The following is a 25,838-nucleotide window of genomic DNA, read 5'->3' on the forward strand; positions in this document are numbered from 1 at the left end:
ATTTCTAGGATTTTAGTACATATGTAGGATTTTAGCATGTTACTATGTTTCAGGACATTTGTAGGATTTTTGGGCGTTTCTATGACTTTAGGACATCTGCAGGATTTTAGCACATTTTTAGGAGAAAAATCAATTAATGCGGCTTTAAGAAAGACACTTGCTCTCCGACTGAATTTAAAGTGGGATTTTAATATGGTTTTATAACAAGTTGGTGAGTTTTAACTGCATGACATAATGAAACAGATGGCATATTGTGATTATCAGATTCTGGAATAATCTCCATCAGTGAGCAAAATGAATCAGTTTATTGTGACCTCTGACCCCTCATCAGTCAGGACTTCTGTGCCAGGAGCGTGCTCAGTTTAATCTTCCCATCCATGGAGGCGGTCAGACAGGTGCCGCAGTCCACCGCCGAGCACCAATCGACTGTCACCACCGGCGCTTTGTGCCCGCCCAGTGACAGCACGCTCTCCAGAGCTGGCTCTCCATTGGTCAGCTGAAAGAAGGGAGGAGAAAGAGAGACACGTTAGAAACTCAAAATAGAAAACATAATTTGAACAAAAATACTTATTTTGATTAAGTACAGGGAAACAAAACACAACAAAAACATTTCAATTAAATTGTCTTAATGAAAATATTCATGGTTTAACAAAGAGAAACTTCACTGATATGCAATCAACTTCTTATCTTAGAAAAGTTTGGTAAAAAAAAAACATCAAAATCATACAAAAAGATTCTTACAAAAAGTGAAATAATAAAAATAATGATACACATCAAATATTACACACAAATACCAACACTAAAAGTAAATACAAATTTGACAAAATTCATAATTATTAAAAATAACAAAACATAAAAAAATTAAAGAAAATTTCAAGAAGCTGAGATATAAATGTGAAAATGAATTTCATCTGCTGCACAGTAATTTCCCTCAGGACTAATGGAGTTACTGTTATCTTATGAAGTATATACCCTGTATATGAGTCCTCCGGTGCTGGAGCAGGTCAGGATGTGTTGGCCTTCAGAGTCAAAGGTAAAGAGTCGACCTCGAGGAACCTGAACCTGAAAAAGAGTCACACATTTAGACATCAATTTATCATTAAATTTATTTATTTTTAATCATTTCATTTTTTATTTTACAACTGTGATGTCATCTTGACTTTCTAGTGTTTTAGTAAGTGAGAAGTAAATGATGAAAACTACGATTGGTTAACAGATGAATATGACCCTGAGGCTGTCCACAGGGTCGTATGCCTCCTCAAACAAGTCAAGCTGCACTTAGAGTTTGCATCCATCTCTGTGAAAACACCTGATACATCTTCCTCCCGGCAGCACAGATGATCTATCAAATCAGTTTCAAGGTGGACACCTGAGATTAGTGTCACTGAATGTCTGAACAAATGTCTTCCCTTCTGTTCCTGAGTTATAATGTTGGAAATGGTCAGAAAAGTGTTGTTCTCTTTGCGGAAAATTATAATGTCACAGCAAATTGGACCTCTTGGAAATGCAGAACGTCATCACTTCACCATTATATCTCATTATGCCCGGTAAACACTGTGTGATTTTGGGCTGTCTCAGACGAAAGCTGACTAACATGAAAGAAACATGGTGATATCTTTGGTTGCGGCTCTAAAACAGTGGTCCCTCGTTGCACAGTGAGAGAGGTTCAAGGATGGCTGTTCTCACGGTCATGTGATCAAAGATAGCACAACACTGCTAAATGCTAACAGATACTAGTAAATACTTTGAGTTCTTGTTGCAAAACTGGCGTTCCAAGTTGGCCTCTTTTTTTCCAGCCACGACAGCGTCCACATCCTCCTCCTCTTCAGACTTTTCCCGACACACATAAATGCAACTATGGTGAGGGCTGGATTTGTTTGTTTACATTTCTTTCTGACCACTATCAGCATAGATTGATTACGCACGCCAGTAAGGTTTTGTTCTTGCATACTGACGGTGATGGACATAGGTCGTAGCCTGTGATTAAGTGGGTGATGTCACTGTACAATCTACACCAGCATTGGAAATAAGCACCAGCCACCAGTTGAACGCTGGTAAAATGTGCAAGTAGCTGCTGGATTTGCGTCACTCACAAGCCAAAAATAAAAAAAAGAAAATGGAAATTTATTGAGTGGCTGGTTAGATTTTTTGGCCTCCAAAAGCCACAATGGCAGGTGGACAAAAAAGTTAATTTCCAACCCTGGTCTGCGTACATCAAACCTGATGTCATATACAAGTATATTAAACTTGTAAGATTAGAAAAGTCTCACAGTCTGCAGCAGACTTTAGGCATTTGTGTGAAATTTGAGCGTATGAATTCTTGAGTTATGGCCAAAAACATATTATATGAGGTCACAGTGACCTTGGCCTTTGACCTTCAACCACCAGATTATAATTAGTACACTCTTGAGTCCAAGTGGACGCTTGTGCTAAATTTGAAGAAATTCCCACAAGGTGGTTGCGAGATGTCATACTCACGAAAACTGGACGTACAGGCAGAGGGTTGGTTGGATGGACAGAAAAATAATGCCTGCAACCTGTGCTATCAGTGTCACGGAGGCATAATAACTAAATAGACAAAAGGTGCTGTAGTCTGCTAGGTACACCTGTTTCCATGGTAACAGTGCTTACCTGCTTGTATCCACTGTACCCTGACAGGATGAAGGGCCCTGTGGCATCCTGAGGTAAAGCCTGCTCCGACTGCTTCACGCCACACCGATGGATGTTCCACTGGATGAACTGAACACACACATTTATTCAGTTACCTGAAAACTGTTCTGGCAGTGTCTGTCCTGACATGCAACATGCTCTGCAACATTAAAACTTGTTTTAAAACATCCAAGATTAGATTAAACAAAAAAACAACAGTTTGGCTTTTCCACAGAATCAACACCTTTCCGTCTTCTCCGATGCTGAAGACGGTGTTTTCATCGTAGCTGAACTCCACGCTGTAAACTTCTCCGTCGTGAGCTCTCCAGCTCATAGCGCTCTCATACCGCTGCATATCTACAGCACAGATTCATATGGAAGTGTTACAGAAAGTACCCCAAAAAGTAGAATTATGTTCACACACAGCAACTAAAGGTAACTACACATCATAATAGTGGACTGAACATGTGCTGTTTTCTGTATTCAGCTGGTTCAGTTAAGATATATAAGTGCTCAGGACTGATTTAAAAGTCTTTAACAAGGAGAATGAATCCAATCTCTGACTGTTATTTAGAAAAAGAAACATATCTTGAATGATGTCAAGCCATTAACCCTTTGAAACTTGAGCAACTTGGCTTGAAGTCTTTCAAGAACATGGGAAGAGGGTGACAAGCAACTTCAAAAGAAATGGCCAAAAAATTAGCAAGCAATGAGTAAAGTTACAAGAAAATTACAGGAAAATAAGAAAAAAAGATAAATAAAAAAGCTTAACAAGTAAAATAAAAAACAAACAAGAAAGTGATCCAAAAAAAGAATTTTTAAATATATAAGAATGACAAAAAATAGTTTTCTAGACATTTTTCTCTCGACATTCGTCTGCTAGTTTTTGAATTAATTCCTTCTCAACTATACAATTTTTTTGCAGTTTGCCGGACATTTCTTGCCAAGTTGCTCATTATGCTTTTCCCATGTTTATGAAATAAATCAATCCAATTTTCTCAGGTTTCAGAGGCAGCAGAATGCAACACGAGTGAACTGATGTCAATCCAGGTGTTAAAGGGTTAAGATCATCTGTCCTTATTTCTGAGGTCTGACACTGAAAGTGAATGTAAAATCTCATCAGAGGAATCTGCAGCGTAAATAGTCTTTAGTGGTGTCGCTGAGAAACACTGACCGAACAGTCTGATGACGCCGTCAGCAGCTCCCGTCACCAGCAGGTTTCCATTGTGGTTGAAGGCTGTGCAGTTAATGGCTACTGGTTCAGGCTCTAAAGAGAACTGGAGCTGAGAGACAGACAGAATACTGACTGACACCACACAGACATTTTAAGCCCTATGGAGTTATGATGGACACTTGTGAATCTGCTCCTGTGGAGCTTAAATGTGCACAGGTACAAGTCACCCTGTGTACAGATTAATGACATCTGTTCTATGTTTCTGCATCATGTTGTTTGTGCTTTATGTCAGAGTTCATACGTCTTTTCCAAGGTCAAATTCAAGCACATTTCAAGCACTTTCAAGATCTGTTTTCAAGCTTTTCCAGCATCCTACAGCTGTGATAAATGACACATTAATAAAATTGCATATATACTTAAAATTACTTTTTTTTTACTACTTTATCACATTTAAAGAGATGTTGTTGTGCTATAAACAACCAAATTGTGTCTGTATTAGCAGACGGATAAGAAATTAAAGGAAAACACAAGTTTTAGATTACAAAATGTGTCATCTGTCTGTGAGTATACTTTGATCGCTACCTAACCTGGATGAGTCAATATAAAACAGTCCCCCCCCCCCCCCCCAAAAAAATCACTTTAGAAGTAACTTCACTTTCAATAAATTATTTAATGAAAATATTAAAAACAAAAACATTTATCTTTGAGGTAGGCATTCAATCAGCTCATAGTCTGCACACTTACTGCAACACAAATTGCCCTCTGGGACAAATATTAAAATTGAATTGAACTGAACTGAACTGAACTGAACTGATTATATCACCAGTTGCTGGTTGCTGGGCTGATGGTGGCCTGTTGAAACATTTTAATATGTCATTCAGCCTCTGCAGGTGACAGACATTGACAAAGAAGAACCATGTGTGGGACTTTTTAAAACTGTTTTCAATCATTTTTGAATCTGTCCATTGTGAATCTGACAGTACTATTCAACCACTACAGAGTACTCTCTTAGCTGCTGCCATTGGCCTGATGCATCAGCTTATTAGCAAAATAACTGTTACTGAATGTGCTGCTCAATTACCTGTTGTTTGACGGTCTTCGTGTCCCAGAGCAGCAGCTGTCCCGACACTGGTATGGGAAGTCGAGGTGTGGATTCGACACTTCCAGATCGACTGAGAGCTGCAGCTGAACAGACGAACGAGGAACCGCTGGGACTGCAGGCTAAAGACAAGATACTGGGAGACAGAGGACGGTCAATCAGCATCACAATCTGTATCTCTGCATCAAACAGTCATTGCTAAGTGACAAAATATTATTAATATTTATAAATTTTCAGAATTGTAACCCTTTATATGCCAGGTTTTTGTCACGATGTCAGTATGTTATTGAGTAAAAAAAAAAAAAAAAATTTTTTTTAAATTCATTATTTTTAATGTACTCCAAAAAACAAGCAAAAAATGAATTATCTTCAATATACTACATGCAAAGTAGATTTTTTTGGACTATCACAGTCTGTGACAGTGCACCTAGTGGTAAAAGCATGTATTTTCTTCATATGCCAAATATGGTAAAAAAAAAATAAAAATAAAAAAATAACCACCATCGGGTGGAAAATAGAAAAAATGACAAATTCCAAGACAAAAGCCCAGAATGACACCCAAAAATAATACAATGCATGAGTTTATGCTTTGATGGCTGTGGGATCAAAAATTGTTTGGATGAGTTTCAATGGAGCATTTTTGCACTTAACAGTGCAATTTGAAAGAGTGAACTTAATATAGAAAAATGAGTGTTCACAGTATTAATAAAAAAACAAATTTAAAAAAACGTTTAATATACTTTTAATACAATACGTGTAATACAACACAGTGGACAGGAAAGCAGGTTTACCGTGGATGACTTTCATCAATGTTCATCTCATAAAGATTCTTCTTGGCGTCCGTATCGTACAGCCGCACTGTGCCAACGCCGCTGCCTAGCAACAACTGACCACACACACACACACACACACACACACACACACACACACACACACAAACACAAAGTTTGTCTCACTTAGAGGACTTAGACGGTATCTTTCACTAGCTGGGTTTCCATTAACCCTAAAACTGCGCAAACTGGAATTACGAATATAAAATACACCTAATGGAAACTTGCCAATTTTGAAAAACTCCCATTTAGTGCAAAAAAGTTGAAAAACTACAATGGAAAAACTTTTTGTCTTTTCTAGGTCACATGTTGCTATGGCTATGTGTTTGTCAGGAGAAACTGGCTCCATCATGATGCAGCAGGAGCTACAAGAGGTGTTATTGCATTGCATAACTCTTCAGAAGTTGAGCGGTTCATCCGGAAATTTTGAATCCACAAATCCTCTGTGAAATTGTGGACTATCATCTCCCAGAAATCCCTCATACGTGGCCACACCCACGTATAAGGGGCTCGCCTTTCCATTATGGCGCCATGACACACCTATGTCTAAGTGCGGTGGCTGCAATAGAAATAAAGCTGCTAATGTTTTGAACATCAATCACCATGGTTACTGGGATGTTATTACCAGAGAAGAAGTCACAGAATATCACTCAATGGAAATGCAGTCATCTCTTGTTTTTTATCAACATTTCAAAAATATCGCATACATTTTGCGCAAATCTGTGATGGAAACTTGCCTACTAACTTGCATACATTCTCCTGATCCTCATGCTAACCTCCACTATAATCTGCTACATGTCTAAACTAACCAAATCCAGCCCATAATGGCCTTATAATGTGACTTTTGTCCCCAAAATTGCACTTATTACACTAACTTAGTGTCTGTAACATTCAGTACCAATTTTCCATTACCAACGTTTCAACTGTATGTGTGGGATCTTGTGTGTTACATGGTATTTATACTCTTACTTCATTTGATCTTTCTGTCCTTGCATGTTGTTTATTGAGCTCAGCACTTTATTAATGACTGAATGTCATCAATGATCATATATACAGTAAGTATCAATAGAGACCTGATCCATGTTTTTAATGTAACGTTACTCAGTTTATGTGCAGTCTGTGTTCGTACCAGTCTGTCTGGTTTGGTGGCCCACTCCAAAGACAGCAGAGGAGACTTGGACATGATGGTGGCTTTCGTCTGCATGATGGGGTTGAATGACCACACCTGAGGAAAAAGAGAATTTTAACTACATTGTGTGTTTTTATGTAGTAATATGCATGTTTTTTTCCCCTCTTTTCTATGTTTGTACAGCCCCCCCCCCCCCCCCAAAAATGTTACATATTCACCTTAATGACTCCATCTACGTCCAAACTGGCAACCCGGCGACCAGAACAGTCAACTCTGGAAAACAGAAGGAGAAATGGATGAAAGAGAGAAGACTTAAGTTTCAGCGAGTGAGATTTGACCAGGTACACCAAACTGTGGTGTGTTGGAGGCCGACCTGCAGTGCATGATGGAGGAGTGGTGTTCTCCGTACTCCTCCTGGCTGAGTTTGATGAACGGCTGTTCGGCTGACAGTCCTCCTCCCTCTGTTCCTGCTCCTCCTCCACTCCGGCTGTTTGAGGAGGAGTCAGAAGGTTCGCTGGAGGTCTCAGCAGGAGGCTCTACCTCTCCCACTTCAGCTTTCTTCTCAGGTGTCTGAAGGTAACACATGGAAGGATGCTGTTAGTGTAAACAGATTCAATGTCATGTCCTAGGAAGCTTTTCCAGCAGCTAAACTTCAAACATAATGCGCTTCATTTGAATGGAGCAGCTGCTGTGTGTCATCAAGGCCGGGTAATATTCAGAATGCCATTCAGCACCAAATTCAGACGCTATGTGTCCTCATCGCAGTGGCTCCTGGTTTGAGTCCGACCAGCGGCCCATTGCTGCATGTTATGGGTTGAGCAGCTTTGACTTTTCTTTTTTAAATGACTAATAAATCTAGCCTCTTCTAAAGAGCTCAATGGAGTACAGAAAAAATCATACCTAATATAACACCTTTGTTTCAATCTCACTCGCTCTTGACTTGACTGCTTTCCTGACTTCCGTGTCTGTACTCATGCACTGAGCTGAACTGCCAATCACAGCTAGACTGAGTAAAAATATAGCAGAGTTCAAGATGAGACCTTCAGAAAATGGTCTTGAAACCAAGACCGATCTCGAGTACTACAACACTGATAATGTACGGAAAGGAGAGCTTTGTCATCCTCTCATCATCTTATTAGCAAGAATATGAATAGATGCTTTTCCCAACATGTCACAGTGTTCTTTCACAAAAAACTGACTGAACAAGGAAAGCAGATTTTGTCAAAAAATGCATCAGACGGCTGTGACCTGAGTTCTACTGCCAAACCTCCCTCAGTGACCCCTCTCAGGTACCTGCTGTGGTGGTGGTTTAGAGAAAAGCTCCTTCCTCTCTTTCTCGTGGTCCTGGATTCTCTTGTGTCTGTTGTGTGACGGCTGGTTTGTTGACTGGTTTGTTGACTGTTGGGACTGGGAGCTCGCAGGTTCATTGGTCGATACCTGGCTGGAAACTGGCTTCACCTCCTTAGCTTGGACTGCCTCTTTGGACTTTGTAGGCTAAAAAAGACAAATTGTTTGATACAGAAGATGATCTCAGTTCAGAATTCACGATGTTGAGGACCTACAAATACGTCTTCCAGAGTTTACAGCCATAATTTGTAGAAAATGATGACTGGAACATCTGTGTAGGACCCTAAAAGTCCTCAAATATTTTGAAGCGAAAGAGGTGTGATAGCAGTGTGATTAAGTGAGACATTCAAAACAAGGTAATTATCCAATAAGACCAGACTTGCAGAATAACAAGCAAAATGATCTCTTGGAAGATGAAGTTGTGCACAGTCTTCATATTTTGGTTTGAAAGTTAGTGGTTTTCCCATACAATTTAATACAATTAGTATTTTCTTGAAGCTGCAACTAGTGGACATCAGAGGAACTGCACCTGGACAAGCCTTAACACTGTGGGCATTGATGGTAAGGGTGGACAGATTACCTGTCATTTTGCAGATTATCTGTGTCAGCGTTGTATTTTAATGATCGCAGATAAAATTAATTAATTAAAAAGTACAAAGCAAGTGCCAGCATTGAAGGAACTTTTAATTTGGGAGCTATTTTTATTTATTTTCTTACTTAAATTTTCCCTTTAGAAAAAAGGGTTTTGATTAAACATTTGCTAAAGGCATTTAAACTAAATTTTGTGTTGGAGTTTGTTTTGTTCCAAATTCTAAATATTGACAGATTTTCATTTTTATTTTAAATGCACATGGGTTCCAAATATCTGTTTTAATCTGTATACATCCTGAAAAGAATAACTCGGCAGAACACCTGAACAGTATTTTTTCAAACATCTATCCAACTGTAGAGTCAAAGTTAGAAATTTTTGGTATTCAGCTGCTGTGGTCACCTGCTCTCAAATCCCACCAAACTTTTGAACTTTTCAAATCCTGCTCCGCTCTTACCTGATTGTTTGGTAGCTCCTTCCTGCCCACAGCTACCTGGCTTGGCGAGGACCCCGTGGTGGGCTGAGGAGGTTTCCCCGGAGTGCGTCTGCCCTGCGGCAGGAATGTAGAGAAGAAGTTTCTGGAGGGAGTGGTGGCGGTGCTGATAGGGCGCTGGCTCGACACCAAGTCCCTGATAGGGTGAGGGGAGAGGAAAAAAGTGACAAAGTTTAACTGCAAAGAACTAAACGAGTACAAAGAGAATCAAAGCTGTAATAAAGCAAAGCCATGTCCTATTAGCACTTTTATCTTCATTTTCATTTTCATTTTCAATATAATGTTCCAGTGTATGTCATTGATGAAGACTTTGTACGGTACATTTGCCAATATTTGACTATTGCCCAAATTCTATGCTAAAGACCAGCTGTTATGGATTTGTTTTGCCATTGACCAAATTTTCACAAAATCTACGAGAGAAAATGTGAATTACTGTGCATTTCCACTGACTTCACTGTTATGTGAATATTGTAAGTTGGCTGAGATAAACAGCTGGTGAGGTAATTCTCTAGTACAGTGCCATTAACCCTTTGACACCTGAGCAAATAGGCTTGATTTCTTTCAAACGGCTATGGGCAACCTAAGAAGAAACTAGCCCAAAATTTGCAGAAAAATAATTAAGAACTTAAAGAAAAATAACTAAAATTAAACAAAGAAAATGATATGGGAAAAGGGTGCTTGAAAAGAATTACAACTCTGCAAAATAATTTTAAATATAAAATTCTGATAATTATAAAAGCATTTGTGGAGATTTTTTCCTTACTTCAGTACACATAATATCTGTTCACAAATCTGTCTCCCTTGTACTGCACCTCAGCCAATCTTAAAAATGTTTTTGCAATATTTTGATTTTTTTTTTCCTTTTAATATCCAGTATTTCCATCCACCTGTCTCCATGTACCTTTTTGATTTGCAAACAGGTGTATAGAATTTAACCTACTGATGCTATTACTGTTACTGTTAAGTTCTGCTCACACCTGAAAGTGTGAAGCACAAAGAGAAGTTCAGATGATGTCGTGAACACCCTGAAATGCGTTCAGAGTGTTCACTACACCCTGAACACAAGGTGCAAGCTAATACGCGTTGGTGTATATTCAATGTTTGTAGTCCTATGAATTAAAGGTCTTTCATGCTTTAACAAAACTGGACCTGGATCTTTTAAGCCACAGTTTTTTGGTTATAAGTTCCTGTCTTTTTTTTTTTAAGTATTCCCTTCCAGGAGCATCAGTGGATTCAGGGACACCAAAAACGCTCCTGTTGTCTTCCTTTTTCACTTGAGTCAAGTTTTCAAGCTGTATTATGCTTGAAGAATGTTGTCTCTGTTATTTTAGGTCAGATCCTTCTCACACTTCCCAGAGGCTCGACTGAAAAGGTAGAGCAACTCTTTTGTTCATCAGTCTGTTAACCCATCAAATCATAGTATAACCTCTAAGCCCCCTCAGTGTACCCGGGTCAAACACTGAATGCAATAAAATGCTTGGTTGGTATTACAGTATTACAGTATACCAGGGTATTTAGAAATGCCATACATAATAAATAAATACAGGCACTCCTCTTTCTATTAAACTCAATGTATGTGGTGCACAGCATGCACCACTAGAGCTCAGTCTGTTTTCTACTGGTGGAACAGACAGCTGAGCTGAAAGGCACCATGACACCTAGTGGTGGAAGGAGAAGTTACAGGACTGTAAACTGCTGGTGGCAGAGAGACTGTGGGGAATAAAATGGGTTTTTTTGGGTTTTTTTTTACATCTAACTTGTGGAATTCACGATTTATTTCGACCAAACCGGAGCTGTAGATTGTTGAAACAGTGGACTTACTAACTAGATTACTAACAAGAGTAAACAAGACAGTTTGGATGAGTTTTATTTTGTTTCTGTCAAGTTTGACTGTGGTGTTTTATGATGAATTAATGATGCAATTAAGCCTCTTCAGTCTTCTGTGACTGAGAGAAAGTTGAATTCAAAAGATGAACAGTTGTATTTCCTCATTAGAGCTGAGGAAGGCAGGGTTGTGTTTAATGGAATTTCTGATTATCGTTTTGCTTGGATATACATAAAGTCAAGGTAATGTCATTGTGCATGTGAGAATCTGAGGTTGACTTTTTAAAAATCTCCCCCTCTAGATTTTTTTTAAGATTGGTTTGATGTTCAGTTCCAGATTTTTTATTTATTTTTAAAATGTATTTCTTGATCACTAAGAGTTTGATATTCAGTGATTCGGATTTATTGATTTATTTAGGGTTTATTACTTTGAATTAGACATTTAGTCTAACAGTTATCCCATTTCTAATGACGTCAGTTAACTGGCTATTGGCTTTTTGCTGTTCCACACTATCATTTATATCAGGTCTCAAAGTTGCTCTCCCCTCAATGACTTGTGCACAGCCTGAGGTCTTCACACAAGAACGTGCTGGCTGTTCCCATGACTACATTCAAGATTAAAACATGATCTATGAGGAGGCGGCAACCGTGCCGCTGCTGTCAGGAGCTACAGTTCTATCACTGTTCCTTTAAATCACTTCTTACAACTAACCTTTATTTATTTATTTATTTATTTATTTTAAGATTCATTCAAAACTGTGACATTCATAAGTGCAAAACCCATTCAAACTGCAATTATTCATCTCACGGCCATCAAAGCATAAAAACGTATTATATTGAAAACATTTCATTTTTTGTGTTTTTTTCATCTAGAAACATGGTGGCATCATGACAAAAAGCTGGCATTTAATGGGTTAAAATTCTGAAAATTAATGAATATTTGATATTTATGATTATGATTAATGTTGGTTAAAGTAAAAAATAATTTTAATGTGTACTATTTTTTTAAAGCTTGATTTTGAAAAGCGTATTTTGTGCGCAGAACAAAATACGTGTGATATTAACGTGGACCCTAAGGGTTCAAATTTCTCACTAGAGGCATTCATTTTAGAGTTTATATTTGTCAGCCCAGGAAACGATGAAAACATTAAGTAAGAATTTTTAAAAATGGATCGTATTGACAAGAAACAACAATTCATCAGGTGAATTGTTTATTTGGCAACATCAACTGCATCACAGCACACAGTGTAAAACAGCATAAATACTGTATCATTAACAATAAGTTAGTTAAAACTCTTTAAATATATATTTTATATGAATAAAAAGAAAATATTTCAGCAGTTTTGTCTGCTTTAAAGTGCCTCAAAATCCTTATAAAAGTGACTTACGATATATGAATAACAGCCTCTTACAACTTCACTTGTCTGAAAATTAAAACCTCTCACATTCCTCCATCCTCATCACATTTTATTATCATAACACCGCTGTTGTATGGAAGATATTTCATCCCCAAAACATTAGCAATTACGTTAATTTAAAACTTGTGATAATTAAGTAATTAATTATTTATTTTGTCACTATTTTAGTTCTGATTGTGACTTCTCTACCATTACACAGAATTTCACACTTATCCTAAAAAAATCTTTTATCCTCATATTTCGGAGATAAATCTAAAACCTCAAATCATACTTTTAAATTTTGAGTAGCACTGGCAAAAATCTTTAGCGCCCTTCATTTAGCAAGAGGTCGGACATGTTATGTTCTTAAGTTTAAAAAAAAAAACTTCACAATTAAAATATCAGACTTGGTAAAAATTTGAAATAAAATACCAGTAAAACAAATGCATTCACTCAACGCACTGAGGTAAAACTTAACAACAAGCTAGCATGCTAACATCAGAAACATTTCAAGTGTCTTTCCTGTGTTTGTAAGTTTGAAATAAAACAAAAGAAAAGAGTGAAAAATACAAAAGTGCGATGACGGAAGGACATTACAAAAAGAAAATTCAAGATGGCTGCCACCTGCAACAACACATCATACAGTTTTTTGTTTTTCATTCAACTGCTTAAACTGGTGCAAAAGCAGAACTTAGTTTATACCTATTAGTCTAGTTATTTTAAGCAATTTATACCCAGAGAAATGTCACAAAAATAATACTTTAATTTTATTTAAAGTATGGCAGCCATCTTGGATACTTTGGACAGTCCCTCTCGGGGTCAGCCGTGTTAAAAAAACAAATCGGCAAACAAATCGACCAATAAATGACTTTGGTTAAAAGCATTATACTGTCGACTGTGTTTTCCATCAACACGATGAACACTAACAAAACTGACAGAGTGGCAGCCATCTAAGTTGTGGTCAGTCATCAGTAAAGACAGTGATGTTAGTGTCTCACAGCTCTGTGTCTCCCAGGCGGTCCATGTTCTGGACGTACACCGGCAGCTTGTGGTGGATCATCTCGTCCCCGTCTCTATGGTCCCGACTCTCAGTCTGCAGGGCGAACAGCTGGACGAGACGAGACAGACAGGTCAGGTACATCATTACAAAAACGAATAAACAACACCATCATACAATACAAAGGCCTGCACGCTGACTCCACGAGAACAATTAATCCACCTGCTTTTTCAGTCCACAAGATACATTTTGATGCAATAAAAATATTGTGAGGAAAAAATAAAGTGAGAAACTTTATTTTATTTGACAAATGTTTTCACTAGGGACTTTATTTGCATTGAAAAAGGTAATAAATTGGAATATATCTACAAATATGTTTTATACTCAATATGTTGCAAAATTTTTAAAATGGAAATAAATAATGTGTTGTCACCTAAGTATCGTGATGATATAGGATCTTGGTGTCTGATTCCTACCCCAACTAAATTATGGAATTTTTTGAATGAATGATTTATGTTTTTTTTTTTTTAAATAAAGCAAAGTATGTTATTGTTTTACAGGTTCTGCATGCAACATTCAGAGCGCTGATTCAGCAACAAAAAACAATTTGCTATGTAACGATACAAGAAAGTAATGGCGTCCTAAACAGAGAATGAATGCTCTCTCTGGGTGTTGTAATATCAATTTTTTTTTGTTGTTTTTTTGTTCTTTGCCTTTGCAGATGTCATAATCATAAATATCAAATACTCACTAAGTGAGTAATTACCTCATTATGAAAAAAATATGAATGAAAAGCATGTAAAATGAGCCAAATAGTCTCTTAGGGTTAATAACTGATGGACCTTCTTAAACTGAGTGATGGGACATTTTTAATGGATGATGGGACTTTTTTGAAGCCAAATAGCAGAGTTAATGCTCGGCCTTTAATCTAATGAACTGGAGTTTCAACTAAATGATGAGATATTTTTAAAGCAAATGATGAGACTTTATTAACTGAATAAGGTGACGTTTTAACATACACTATGGACCTTTGAAAATTCCCATAAGGCCAATGTTGGGATTATCGGAATTTCACGACAATGTCCATGAAACTAATAACAGAAATATTTTCACTTAAAGAACTAATGGAACTTTTTGAACCACTTCAAGGAACTACTTAAACCACAACACTAGTAGTTTTTAGATTGTTTTTAGGTTTGGCTTCATAGTCTAGTGTTTTTATTACATATTTAAGATTCTGATTAGCACTGGGGAACTTTAATTGTTTTATCTTTTATCTTCTACCTACAGGTACAAATAAAGTAACCTGAACCTGAACCTGAACCAGACACATAAAGCATGATTACATTTTTTTAACTCAATTTTACAAAAATGTTAAGTGTTAAAACACTTTTTAGAAAGACTTTAATTATGTTTCTATGCTCACCAGCTGGCGGAGCTGTTCGTTCTCTTCTGTCAGGCTAGTCATCTTTTGGACTTCAGCATCAAAACTCAACAGGACCGGCTGGGGTGAAAACCAGTTAAGGACTAGAAACCAGCAAATCCAGAGTTTAAATGACAGACACAGTGGACCAGTGTGGGGCCCTTTGGACATGTGCAACAACATCTCTATGAAATCTAATGTACAGTTGATCTAAAGGGGACGTTACAGTGCAAACCTGAAACATCACGCCTGTGTTTTCAGCTGAAGGATATGCATGCACTGGAAGAGGACTGACAGGAAGTTGTGCAGTGACACCAGGAAGGTGTCGGCCCACTGGCGGGAGAAGTATGGAGCGAAGGCAGGGTTCTGCTCGGGGGTGGGGATAAATGGCAGAATGAACCAATCCCGCCACTCGACCTGACTCTGCAGCTCCAGCCCCTGCTTTTGGAAGAACTCCTGAGTCTTCTCCAGGTTTCCTTTCTATGGAGAGAAGAAACAACCAAGGCGTGGCTTTAGAAGAGAGATTTCTAACTGTACGTACAGTCTGGTGTGTTCGATTTCTCTGCGGGCTGTTACCTGGATAGTGTTGATGACGTAGTATCTGTACAGGCTGGTTCTCAGTTTATTCACTGTGGATCTGTAAACGTCCTCCAGTCTGCAAAACAGACGTCTGTCCAGGTACAGCCAGTACTCCTTCAGACCAAACAGGTCGAAGCTCTGGACGAACTGCTGCAGCTGATCAATAATCTTATCCACCTGCACACACAAGGTGCCTCAGATTAAAGACAAACTGAAAAAGAGTCTGCATCATTAAACAAACCCTCGAGACAAAAGTTTCTACATTTCCATTAGTCATACCCTGAAGCCTTTCTCTTTATCGGCCTTGATCTCGCTGTCCAAGTGTTTCAGAGTGCTGGTGAAACCGCGGTAGATCAGATACTCTCTCACGTGTTCGTCCGTCCTCTCAACCGCCGACCCCATGGTGACCTCTGACCCTGAAAGGTACAGTATAAAACATTACAGTTACACAATGCTGTTTTTCTGCTATTTTACAACACAAAAACACTCTTTTTTTTGTTTGTGACTCTGTGACTTCTGTAACAGTTCAGTTAAACTGTTTGGAACAAGTGTTGGTGATGATAAATGTCTGTAAAGTTTTATAAACCACTGGACAACAAAGATGTCTATTCTATTTAAATGTTTCTTTGTTTTGGGAGAGTTTATTCATGCAGTAAGATACATTTTAGAGGAACTGTATTATAAAGTCTCATCTGGAAAATTGGTTAGAATTTATTTCACTTTTAAAATAACGTCACATCAAGAGCAGCAAAACAGCAGAATTAAACTTGCACCGCAAAACTTGTCTCTCTGACCAAGTCTTTCCATCTTTTTCTGCAATTGATCCTTTATATTCCTTGTTTTCTGCAATACAGAGCAATAAGAATGGTTGTACATATACATTTTTTCCCAATGCAGTTTCTTTTTATCACTTCTATGAATGTATGGATAACTGAATGGATCTACAATGCACAGACCCCGGGGCCCAAAGTGTCAGGGGGCCTCAAGGCCTTCACCTTCAGTAAATGATTCTGAGTGAAAGCAAAGAGAACAAAAAAGGAGATGCAAAGGTACTGCAAAAGACTGCAAAAAGATATTAAATAACTACATAGAGGGGCAAAACAACAGCAAAGGGACACAAAATTACCTCAAAGAGACACCAAACAACTACAAAGGGACATGTAGTTATCCTAAAGAGACACAAAACAACTACGAAGGGACTAACAGTTATCTCAGAGACATAAAAACAACTACCAAGACATAAAAAACCTACAGACAAAACAACAACTACATAGAGACACAAAACAACTGCATAGAGATGCACAATTATCCCAAAAGAGATGCAAAACAACTACAAAGAGACACAAAAAACTACAGAGACAAAACAACAACTACATACAATTATCCCAAAGAGACATAAAACAACTGCAAAGGGACACACAATAATCTCAAACTGACATACTTATTGGGTATCGAAAGGCAGTCCAATTTGATAATCCGACTAGAATTTCTGTTTTTCCAGTTTCTGGCTGTGATTGATTTACTTTGGTTGATTCTTAAATAAAAAAGGCCTTTGAAACCCACTACCAACAAATTCTACCATCTTAAGTTGTAAGTCCCACCCTTAAAGCCAAAAATCAAAAACACAAGTCTCTCCCCAGTGCTTAAAAGTGTATTTGACATGTAGCCCCCTATTTTGCAGCACCCCACACCCCAGCACAAATAACACAGTCCCTTAGTGAGAAATGTGTAGCCCACTTGGTTCACCTGTACTGTTGATGGTGCCTTTTCTTTTGTAAAATATTTGTTGTAAACAATTGCTCTAACTATCAAAAGAAAATAATTCATTTAAAACATTACTAACAGAATAAATCATATATCAATTTATCATACCAACACTGATAATTAGTCAAAATTACAAAAAATTACATTGAAAATGTCATAAATAATCAACCACATAAACCATGTAAAAATACTTAAATTTGTCTATAAATCCTTTGAAACCTGGATCAACATCATTTTTTTTGCGCATACAAACATTTCACAAGTAACTGAACCTTTGAACCCAGAGCAAACTGCTTTGATTTCTCTCAAAAAGGTGAAAAAGCCAATGAGCAGCTTGGCAAGAAATGTCCTGTAAATTGCAAAAATAAAGTACATTTAGAAAATTATTTAAATGAGCGAGGGGAAAATGTCCAGAAAACTAAATTTAGAATGGTCATAAAATAGGAACTTTTTCCCTAATAATTTCCAAGTTCTTTTATATTTATTACTTCCCCCTTTCCCTCTCTTTTTCAGTTGATTTCCTTGTATCTTTGTGTAACTTTATTTTTACATTTTCATGGGGGTATTTGGTAATTATGTTATGGAATTATTATTTTTAGGCACTTTTGCCTAAAATTAATTTCCTTGTTTTTTACTTCACCTTTTTTTCTCTCTTTTTCAGTTACTTTTTTGTATCTTCAGGTAACTTCATTCTTCCTCTTCTTTTTTAAATTCATTTCTTTTTGGGGTAATTTTGGTAATTATGTTATGGAAATATTATTTCAGGCATTTTTCCCTATTATTTTCTTGTTGTTTTTTACTTTACCCTTTTTTTCTCTCTTTTTCAGTTACTTTTTTGTACCTTCGGGTAACTTTATTCTTCCTATTCTTCCTCTTTTAAATAATTTATTTTTGGGGGTAATTTCCTCTCAAGTTGCTCAGTGCCTTTTCCCATATTTTTAAAAGAAATCCACCAAATGAGCTTATGTTTCAAAGGATTACATCATCTTTTGATGTAATATTTTAGTCATATATACACAGCTAAAACACGCATTTTGTGGTAAAGTCTGGTGATGGAACATCCCAACACACTTCAGCGCGACTCTTAAATACATACTGTGCAAACACACTCGTCCTGCTGATAGATTAGCATTAGCCTTACATATACTGCAGTACAGCTTAAATTACGTTTTAACGATGCATGAGACTAGTCTAACTTCGTTAAAGGCGTGAAGTCTAAATTAAACTGTCAGTTTGAATGTAACAGTTTCTGTCATGCGTAATTTTGATTCCTTCCGCTCTGCTCAAGCCAAACTCCACTCAAAAATCTCATTTAACTCAACATATGTATAGTTAAGGCAACTATCGCATTCATTTTACACCCCAGCAAACAACAAACATTGGTAAGGGAACTAAAATACATAAATTCAAATTACTGGTACATTTGAAGTGTTCCACAAGCTCTAGTTAGTTCCTACCGACCACAGCGACGTGTGCCGCCATAACAGACGAGTTAGTTATTATTCTTTATATTCTGACGAATTTCAATCATGCTCGGACGGTTAAATATGTGCCGAAACAATGTACAGGGTTGTGTTTACACAAAAAAGGCACTGTCGTGTCTTTATATTAACATACCTTGGTTAGTAATCGAGATTATCTTCAATTAGGCAGGTTTTTAGTGGCGTTCTGTTTCTTCGTTGCAGGACAGCAGCGCGAGCCGCCGGGAAACAAAACCGTCGACCCGCGAAAACGGAATCAACTTTAATTAGATCTCAGTGACACCTGGAGCTCAGGGCTGCTCTTATGTCATCTTCTAAACGTAATTAAAAGTGAAATATTTACAACAACAACAAAGAGAAAACTCTCTTCCTGTTGTGTTTGCTCCTGACAGTCATGTGACGAGTTCATGTGACGCAGACAGCGAGGGGGAGCCCCACAGCGCCATCACGCGGCCAACATTTCACACTACACTGAGAAAAACACTGAGAAACGCTCACAGGTTTAACTTAAAGATCCCAAACTATTTTGCACTCAGTAGATATATTTCTGTAATTTTTGTCATATTAAAAAAAATTCCATGTAAGTGAGCACTTCTCCTTTTAGCTATATATCAACATGCTGATTAAACCATGTACCCCCGACTGCAGGCCGGAGACCGCCGTATGGGCGAGGTCAAATGTTTTACTCCGCCCACATTGCGATTTACAAGATACGCCCTCTTATTTTTAATAATAATTAAAAATAAAAATAATCTATCTATCTATCTATCTATCTATCTATCTCTCTCTCTCTCTCTCTCTCTCTCTATATATATCTCTCTCTCTCTTTCTCTCTCTCTCTCTCTCTCTATATATATATATATATACAGCAACTATTACTATTCCACAATTAATATGGCATTGGAAAACTAAATTATTTGAAAAAAAATATATAAAAAAATATAAATATACAGCAACTAATAAAATTTTTATCATGACAACCTAACCAATGTAAAATGAGTACCTCCATCTCCACCTTCACAGGAGTGACTGTGAGCAACTGTGTCAAACCAATGATGCCTGTAAATAAAGACAAGTCAAAATTTGCTTGTTTGGTTCATTTTATTAGAGTCTTTTTAAAAACTCCTTAGAAACCAAGGCTCTCTTGAGTTTTTCCTCGTAGTCCCTCAATCTTTGTTGTGCGTCTTCTCCCAAATTCTTGCTCAGGTAATGAGCAGTCAGTTCAGTTCCTTTTCACTGATGAGACAAAATAGTAAGAAGAAGTGATTAACAAGTAATTTAAGAAATTCACATGCATCAGGGGTTGCAAACTTTTATGTCAATTATATTAACACTCTCCTCATGTTTCCAACTAACCTCCAGCCGTACTCTGGTCCGCATTTATACAGTTCCTTGGCTTTTTCAAGGTAAATGGAGCACACAGCTGCAAGGGCGTGGACTGTTGCCTGTGTTATAGGTGATAACTTGGCAAGACCTGATATGAGTAAATGACATTCTACGATTCTACCGGATACTGACCATGTGTTTACGTGAGAGATATGATCCTAACTATGTAGACCACAAATCAAAAATGTAATGTGTCTCTATACATAACAAAGCATAAACATGATAGGTATGATGATTAAAAAGCCATACAATAACGAATGTGCATTCAATTTCATTCTTGTACTCAGACTCTTTAAATAACTTAGTATTATGTATCGTTATAGTGAATATACCACCACATGTACTGCATTATTAGTGCCTTGGTGTGAACAAGCGAGTGCACACAAACACGTGCCCAACATGTATAATTACGATGTTAGAATAGCTAGTTAGAATAGATTGCACGTGAACTAACACTGTTTGACTGTACACCCTTGCGTATGTATTAAGACATTAGTTTTAAAAGTATGTGAGCTCATGCAATTAATTCTCACATGTATAATCACAATATAGCATAGTTAAATAGAGATATATATAGTCAAACGTTTGACTCCGCCCACATTGCGGTCTCTGGTCTGCAGTCAGGGGCCTCGATTAAACAGCATCAGAGCCCTTTAAGAGATTATTCTAGTGCACTAAACAGCATCATTACTACACAGGTGTGCCTTTGGATATCCCCTCTCTCTCCCCCTTTCACCCAAGCATTTTGTTCTGTCAAATAAAGGCAAAATAACAAAAAACAAAAATGGTCACAATAAAAGGCCACTTTAAAATGCGCAGTTTGATCACACAGTTTGGACAGAAAGTCAAAAAGTCAAAAAGTTTAGAAGAATGTCCCAGCTTTATCTTAATGTTGTATGCAACATGCAAAATTTACTATTCATTTCCAGATTCTGTGAATAGTGTGGGTTATATGCTTTTATTACATTATTAATACACACACACACATATATATATATATATATATATATATATATATATATATATATATATATATATATATATATATATATATATATATATAATATATATATGTATATAAGAATCAAAAGCAAAAGCAATTTGCAATTTTATTATATTAAATGTATTGAAGTATAGTATTGAAAGTAAAAGTACAAAAATTCCCTACAAAACAGATTTCAGATGAGAAAAAATAAAAACAAAGCAGAGTCGCTATGGTAACAGGGTAAACAACACAGTGAAGAAAGAACTCAACTGCCATGCACACAGTTACCATAGTAACGGTAAACAAGACTCTCAGAGACTGGGAGATAACATGTCAGCTAGACGAAAAGAAAGAGCAGAGGAGGTGATGAGGGAGGTTTCCTCAGAGGAGGAGAGGAGGAGTGTTGAGGACAACTCTGAGGAGGTGATGAGGGAGGCTGCCTCCTTTTCTGCCTCCTGGAGATCACCTAGACCATCCAAACAACAAATCATCCCCAGAATCCCTGAGGCAGTGGACGACTTCCTGAGGAACTTCCTGCGTAGGGTCGGTCTGAGCCGGACTCTGAGCAGCTTTGAGGCAGAGTGGTTCAGCTCAGCGCAGAAACGCCTCACTGAGACTCTGAAGATGGCAGCGACGGGCGTCCTGTTCATTCCTGATGCTCTCACACACAGACAGCTCCTCCATAGTGAGCTGGAGACAGTCCGCAGAGAGACAGAGCAGCTGGGGCAGGAGGTGCTGGTAGCAGGGGAGAGCCTGGTGAGGATGCAGAGGGAGAGGGATTTCCATCGGCTGCAGTACAGACGAGTGGCTGAGGACAAAAACCGGCTGATCGAGGACTTCAAACAGCTCAAGAAACATCTGGAGTCCTACGAGCCAGCACTGAGACAGCTGGAGGACAAATATCAAGCAGCTCTGAGACACAAAATGCTTATCAGTTTAGAGAAAGAAAGAGCTCAAAACACCACAGATGCAAGACTAACTCAAGAAAACTCCCAAATGAAGAGAGAGACAAGCATCAAAAGGAGCGAGAGCACTGATGCATCATCAGCAAAAAGCAGCAGCAGACACCCAAAGGACACAGAGTTTCCTGTCTGCAGGCTGGTGAACCCTCAAACGGATCAGGTGAAATGTCAAAAATATAAAAGCCCCAGCTCCTTCAGCCTGTCCTACTCCATCAGAGCCCATAAACTTCCCATCAGCTGCATCCACCTCCACCCACAAAATCTGATCCTCGCTTCAGCCAGTGACGACCGCAGCTGGAGGCTGTGGATGCTGCACGCCAACGGAGAGAAGGTGAGAGTTAATTTCTGAGATGGATGAGGCCGGACAATAAATGAGATAAAATGGGTTGACATGTGACATGTGACATGTGACATGGGATGACGACATATTGTATGAGATGAGACATACAATGAGATGAAAGTAAATTGGGTGACATATAAGATAGACATCTTAACTAATATATGAATTCTTGAGTTAAAAAAAACATGTTTTGCATTTACCTTTGACCTTCAACCACACAATTCTAATAAGTTTATTTTTGAGTCCAAATGGACATTTGTACCAAATTTGAAGAAGGTCATCTGGGTGTTCTTGAGATATTACATTCATGAGAATAAGACAGATGTTAAGTCACAGTAACCTTGACCTTTGACAACCAAAATCTAATCAGTTCATTCTCGAGTCCCGAGTTGACATTTGTGCCAAATTCGGGGAAATTCCCTCAATGCTCGCTTTAGATATTGCATTCATGTGGATGAGACAGACATTTCACTTGGTACACAGGTTAAACAGACAAGATACACTGTGTGAGCAACAGCTTTAGTCTTGTTTCACTGCCTGGCTGACTTTCGGTCTATATGCTGTCTTTATGCTGTTTATGTTGACATTCAAATCCATCTTTTCATCTTACTCTGGCAGAGTGAATGTGTGTTTTTCCATGTCTATTTCTGTAAAATCTGTGGGATACAAAAAACAGTACCAAGGGATGTAAAATGCCACATACAATTGCCACCTTCACACAGTCTTCTGAAAGTCATTACAGTCAGATCTTCATTTTCTACTCGTCGTCAGCTTTGAGTCCAAGTTGACGTTTGTGCCAAATCTGAGGAAAGTCCCTCAATGACGTCTTGAGATATTGCACAGATAAGAATGAGGTGGATGCAAGGTCACACTGACGTTGACCTATGACCAAAAAATTGCTCATCATTGTCCAAGTGGATGTTTGTGCCAAATTTGAAGAGCTTGTCTTGAGGCATTCTTAAGATATTGTGTTCAGGAGAATGAGACAAATGGACAACCCAAAAACATATTGCGTCTGGCCACAGGCACGGAGGCATAAAACAGGGGTCAATTAAATCATGTAATATTGCTGATGGGTGAGGTTTGCTCTGATTAGCTGATGTACTGAGATGTAATGTCATGTAATGTGCGTTGTCAGGTAGGTGAGATGGTGCTGACAGGTGAGGGTCACTCTGATTGGCTGTCTGGCTGCTGCTTTCACCCTGACGGAGCAAAACTGGCAACAACCAGTGGAGACTCTACGGTGAGTTCATCTTTGTTACACTACGATACACGACAGCAGTAGCGTACAGTTGCTTTTCGGTTCTCTTGATCTTCTTCTGTGGTTAACTGTCTGATTGGCCATCCTGCAGGTGCGGCTCTGGGATTTCTCTCGTGGTTGCTGCGTGTTGGTGCTGTCCGGTCACAGCCAGCCCACCTGGGGCTGCTCCTTTCACTCGTGCGGTCATTTCCTGGCGTCCTGCTCTGCTGACAGAACCGCCAAGCTGTGGGACCTGAACAGCCAGCGCTGCAGGCACACACTACGTCGCCACACCGCCTCCGTCAACAGCGTCTGCTTCCTGCCCCTCTCCAACTTCCTTCTCACCTGCTCTGCTGACAAAACCCTTGCCATGTGGGACACCAGACTGGGAGTCTGCACCACGACCTTCCATGGACACCAGCACCCCTGTAACCATGCCACCTTCAGCCCGGCAGGCACCGCCCTGGCCTCCTGTGACACCCATGGCATCATCAGCCTGTGGGACTACAGGAATCCTGCACTGGCTCTGGCTACGGTAGATGCCGGACCACTGGCCGCCAACCAGGTGACGTTCAGCCCATCAGGGAAGACGCTGGCTGTTGCCTGCTCCGACGGTCTGGTCAGAATGGTGGAAATCGATTCTGGTGTGGTGAGCAGCCTGCTGGGGCACAGCGATGTTGTGCAGAGCGTCACATTCGACCGTGAGGGGGAGATGGTGATGTCAGCAGGGAGTGACGGGATGATTAATGTCTGGGCGTGACTGAATGTGAATGAGAGGCTGAAGTGACACCAGCTGATTATCACATTTTAAAATGTTTTCTTTTGGTAATTAAAAGAATTTAAATATTTTTTTATACTAGCACAGGTACAAGATCAGAGTTTTGATTTTATCGTAAAACTTTCTTTTGATAGCTTACCTCTATGTTGAGCACCTTTCATTGAACAAAAGAAGCCAAGATTCCTAAATGTAAAAACATTTAATATTTAGGAATCTTGGCTTCTTTTGTTCAATGATGAGTTGAATAACACTATGTGGGCTTCTCTTAAACATCAATTGCACAAATTGAAATTGTGAATATAAAATGTATGTCTAAAGGAAACATGTCAATTTTGAAGTTTTAAACTGGCCTCCGAATTCCCCCTAGATTATAATCGGATTGGCTCTGACCTGTTGAGGCATGGACGTAGGACCTCCAGGTGTCCTGTGGTATTTGGTATTGGGGATCTGGAGATTTTAGAGGCCAGGTTGATACCTTGAGCTCTTTGTCATGTTCATGAGGCCATTCCTAAGCAGTTTTTGTGGTCTGTTAGCGGTTTAAAAGTTTTTGCTGATCAATGTTTAAGACTTTTGTCTACATAAAAAATGGTAGATTTAAATCAGGACCTCTTTGACCCCACAAGGCAAAGTAAAAACTTAAGGCCGAGCAGCAATTCCACTGTTACATAACAAAATTACAAGTTGGCAGAGGTGGGACCAAGTCATTGTTTTACGAGTCCAAAGTCAAGTCCTAAACTTTGAGTTTCAAATCCGAAACAATTGATGATGTGCTCTTTACCAAACAGAAAACCACTTTTATAGCAGGGTCATGATATATATTACATTCACAAATATAATGGATGCTTTTTAAAAGGTGTATTTATCCATTAAACAACTTTGTTGGAAGTTTTTGGGTGTTCTGTAATTTTCAAACTGCACGTTTTGCATATTGCAATTTGCTTTTTGGTCACCGTATAGTTTCTGTACGTGAAGAAAACTGTCTCTGGCATAATTTCTCTAACTGGCACTCAGAAACTTAACTTCTCAGTTCTTTTCTGAAACTTTATCGTATACTGTCTTATTGGACTCGACTTACTGGAAACAAACATTATAGGTGCATCTCAAAAAATTTGAATATTGTGGAAAAATTTCAATATTTTCCATCAGTTATTTAAGAAAGTGAAAATTTAATATATTCTAGACACAATACATAAACTAAAATGTTTTAGACATTTTTCCTATTTAGTATTGATAATCATAGCCTTTAGCTAAAAAATGTAAAAAAAAAAATCCAAAAAAATCAAAACATATTTCAAAATATTAGAAACATCCGACCCAAAAATACAGATGAGCTAAAGGTCAAGTAGTATTAAGTATAATATTGAGTAAATAA

The 25,838-nt window shown here is 38.3% G+C and overlaps 2 protein-coding genes across 2 annotated transcripts; one reads left to right on the top strand and one right to left on the bottom strand.

Annotated features, from left to right (window-relative positions):
- Window positions 1–169: 169 nt before the first annotated feature.
- On the bottom strand, window positions 170–19,162 carry wdr91 (WD repeat domain 91). Its single transcript, XM_042509567.1, has 18 exons — window positions 18,912–19,162; window positions 15,810–15,946; window positions 15,528–15,707; window positions 15,224–15,431; window positions 14,955–15,037; window positions 13,530–13,639; window positions 9,275–9,446; window positions 8,175–8,375; window positions 7,255–7,451; window positions 7,100–7,154; window positions 6,882–6,977; window positions 5,714–5,808; window positions 4,905–5,058; window positions 3,824–3,932; window positions 2,894–3,006; window positions 2,632–2,739; window positions 973–1,062; window positions 170–496 (listed from the first exon to the last, which is right to left on the bottom strand). Exons 2-18 carry the CDS (start codon window positions 15,930–15,932, stop codon window positions 332–334), a joined length of 2,259 nt encoding a protein of 752 aa, XP_042365501.1. The 5' UTR covers window positions 15,933–15,946; window positions 18,912–19,162; the 3' UTR covers window positions 170–331.
- A 2,314-nt stretch (window positions 19,163–21,476) lies between these two features.
- On the top strand, window positions 21,477–24,448 carry LOC121959445 (sperm-associated antigen 16 protein). Its single transcript, XM_042508718.1, has 3 exons — window positions 21,477–22,439; window positions 23,587–23,691; window positions 23,801–24,448. Exons 1-3 carry the CDS (start codon window positions 21,477–21,479, stop codon window positions 24,446–24,448), a joined length of 1,716 nt encoding a protein of 571 aa, XP_042364652.1.
- Window positions 24,449–25,838: the final 1,390 nt, after the last annotated feature.

The sequence above is a fragment of the Plectropomus leopardus genome, chromosome 20 (genome assembly GCF_008729295.1).
Source record: "Plectropomus leopardus isolate mb chromosome 20, YSFRI_Pleo_2.0, whole genome shotgun sequence".
NCBI classification, from domain to species: Eukaryota; Metazoa; Chordata; class Actinopteri; order Perciformes; family Serranidae; genus Plectropomus; species Plectropomus leopardus.

Coding starts and splice junctions, on each gene's coding strand:
- wdr91 (XM_042509567.1), bottom strand. CDS start 15,932: ATGGGGTCGGCGGTTGAGAGGACGGACGAACACGTGAGAGAGTATCTG. Junction 15,708..15,809: donor ATAAAGAGAAAGGCTTCAGG/GTATGACTAATG, acceptor TTGTGTGTGCAG/GTGGATAAGATTATTGATCA. Junction 3,007..3,823: donor CGGCGTCATCAGACTGTTCG/GTCAGTGTTTCT, acceptor TCTGTGCTGTAG/ATATGCAGCGGTATGAGAGC.
- LOC121959445 (XM_042508718.1), top strand. CDS start 21,477: ATGTCAGCTAGACGAAAAGAAAGAGCAGAGGAGGTGATGAGGGAGGTT. Junction 22,440..23,586: donor TGCACGCCAACGGAGAGAAG/GTGAGAGTTAAT, acceptor GTGCGTTGTCAG/GTAGGTGAGATGGTGCTGAC. Junction 23,692..23,800: donor CAACCAGTGGAGACTCTACG/GTGAGTTCATCT, acceptor GCCATCCTGCAG/GTGCGGCTCTGGGATTTCTC.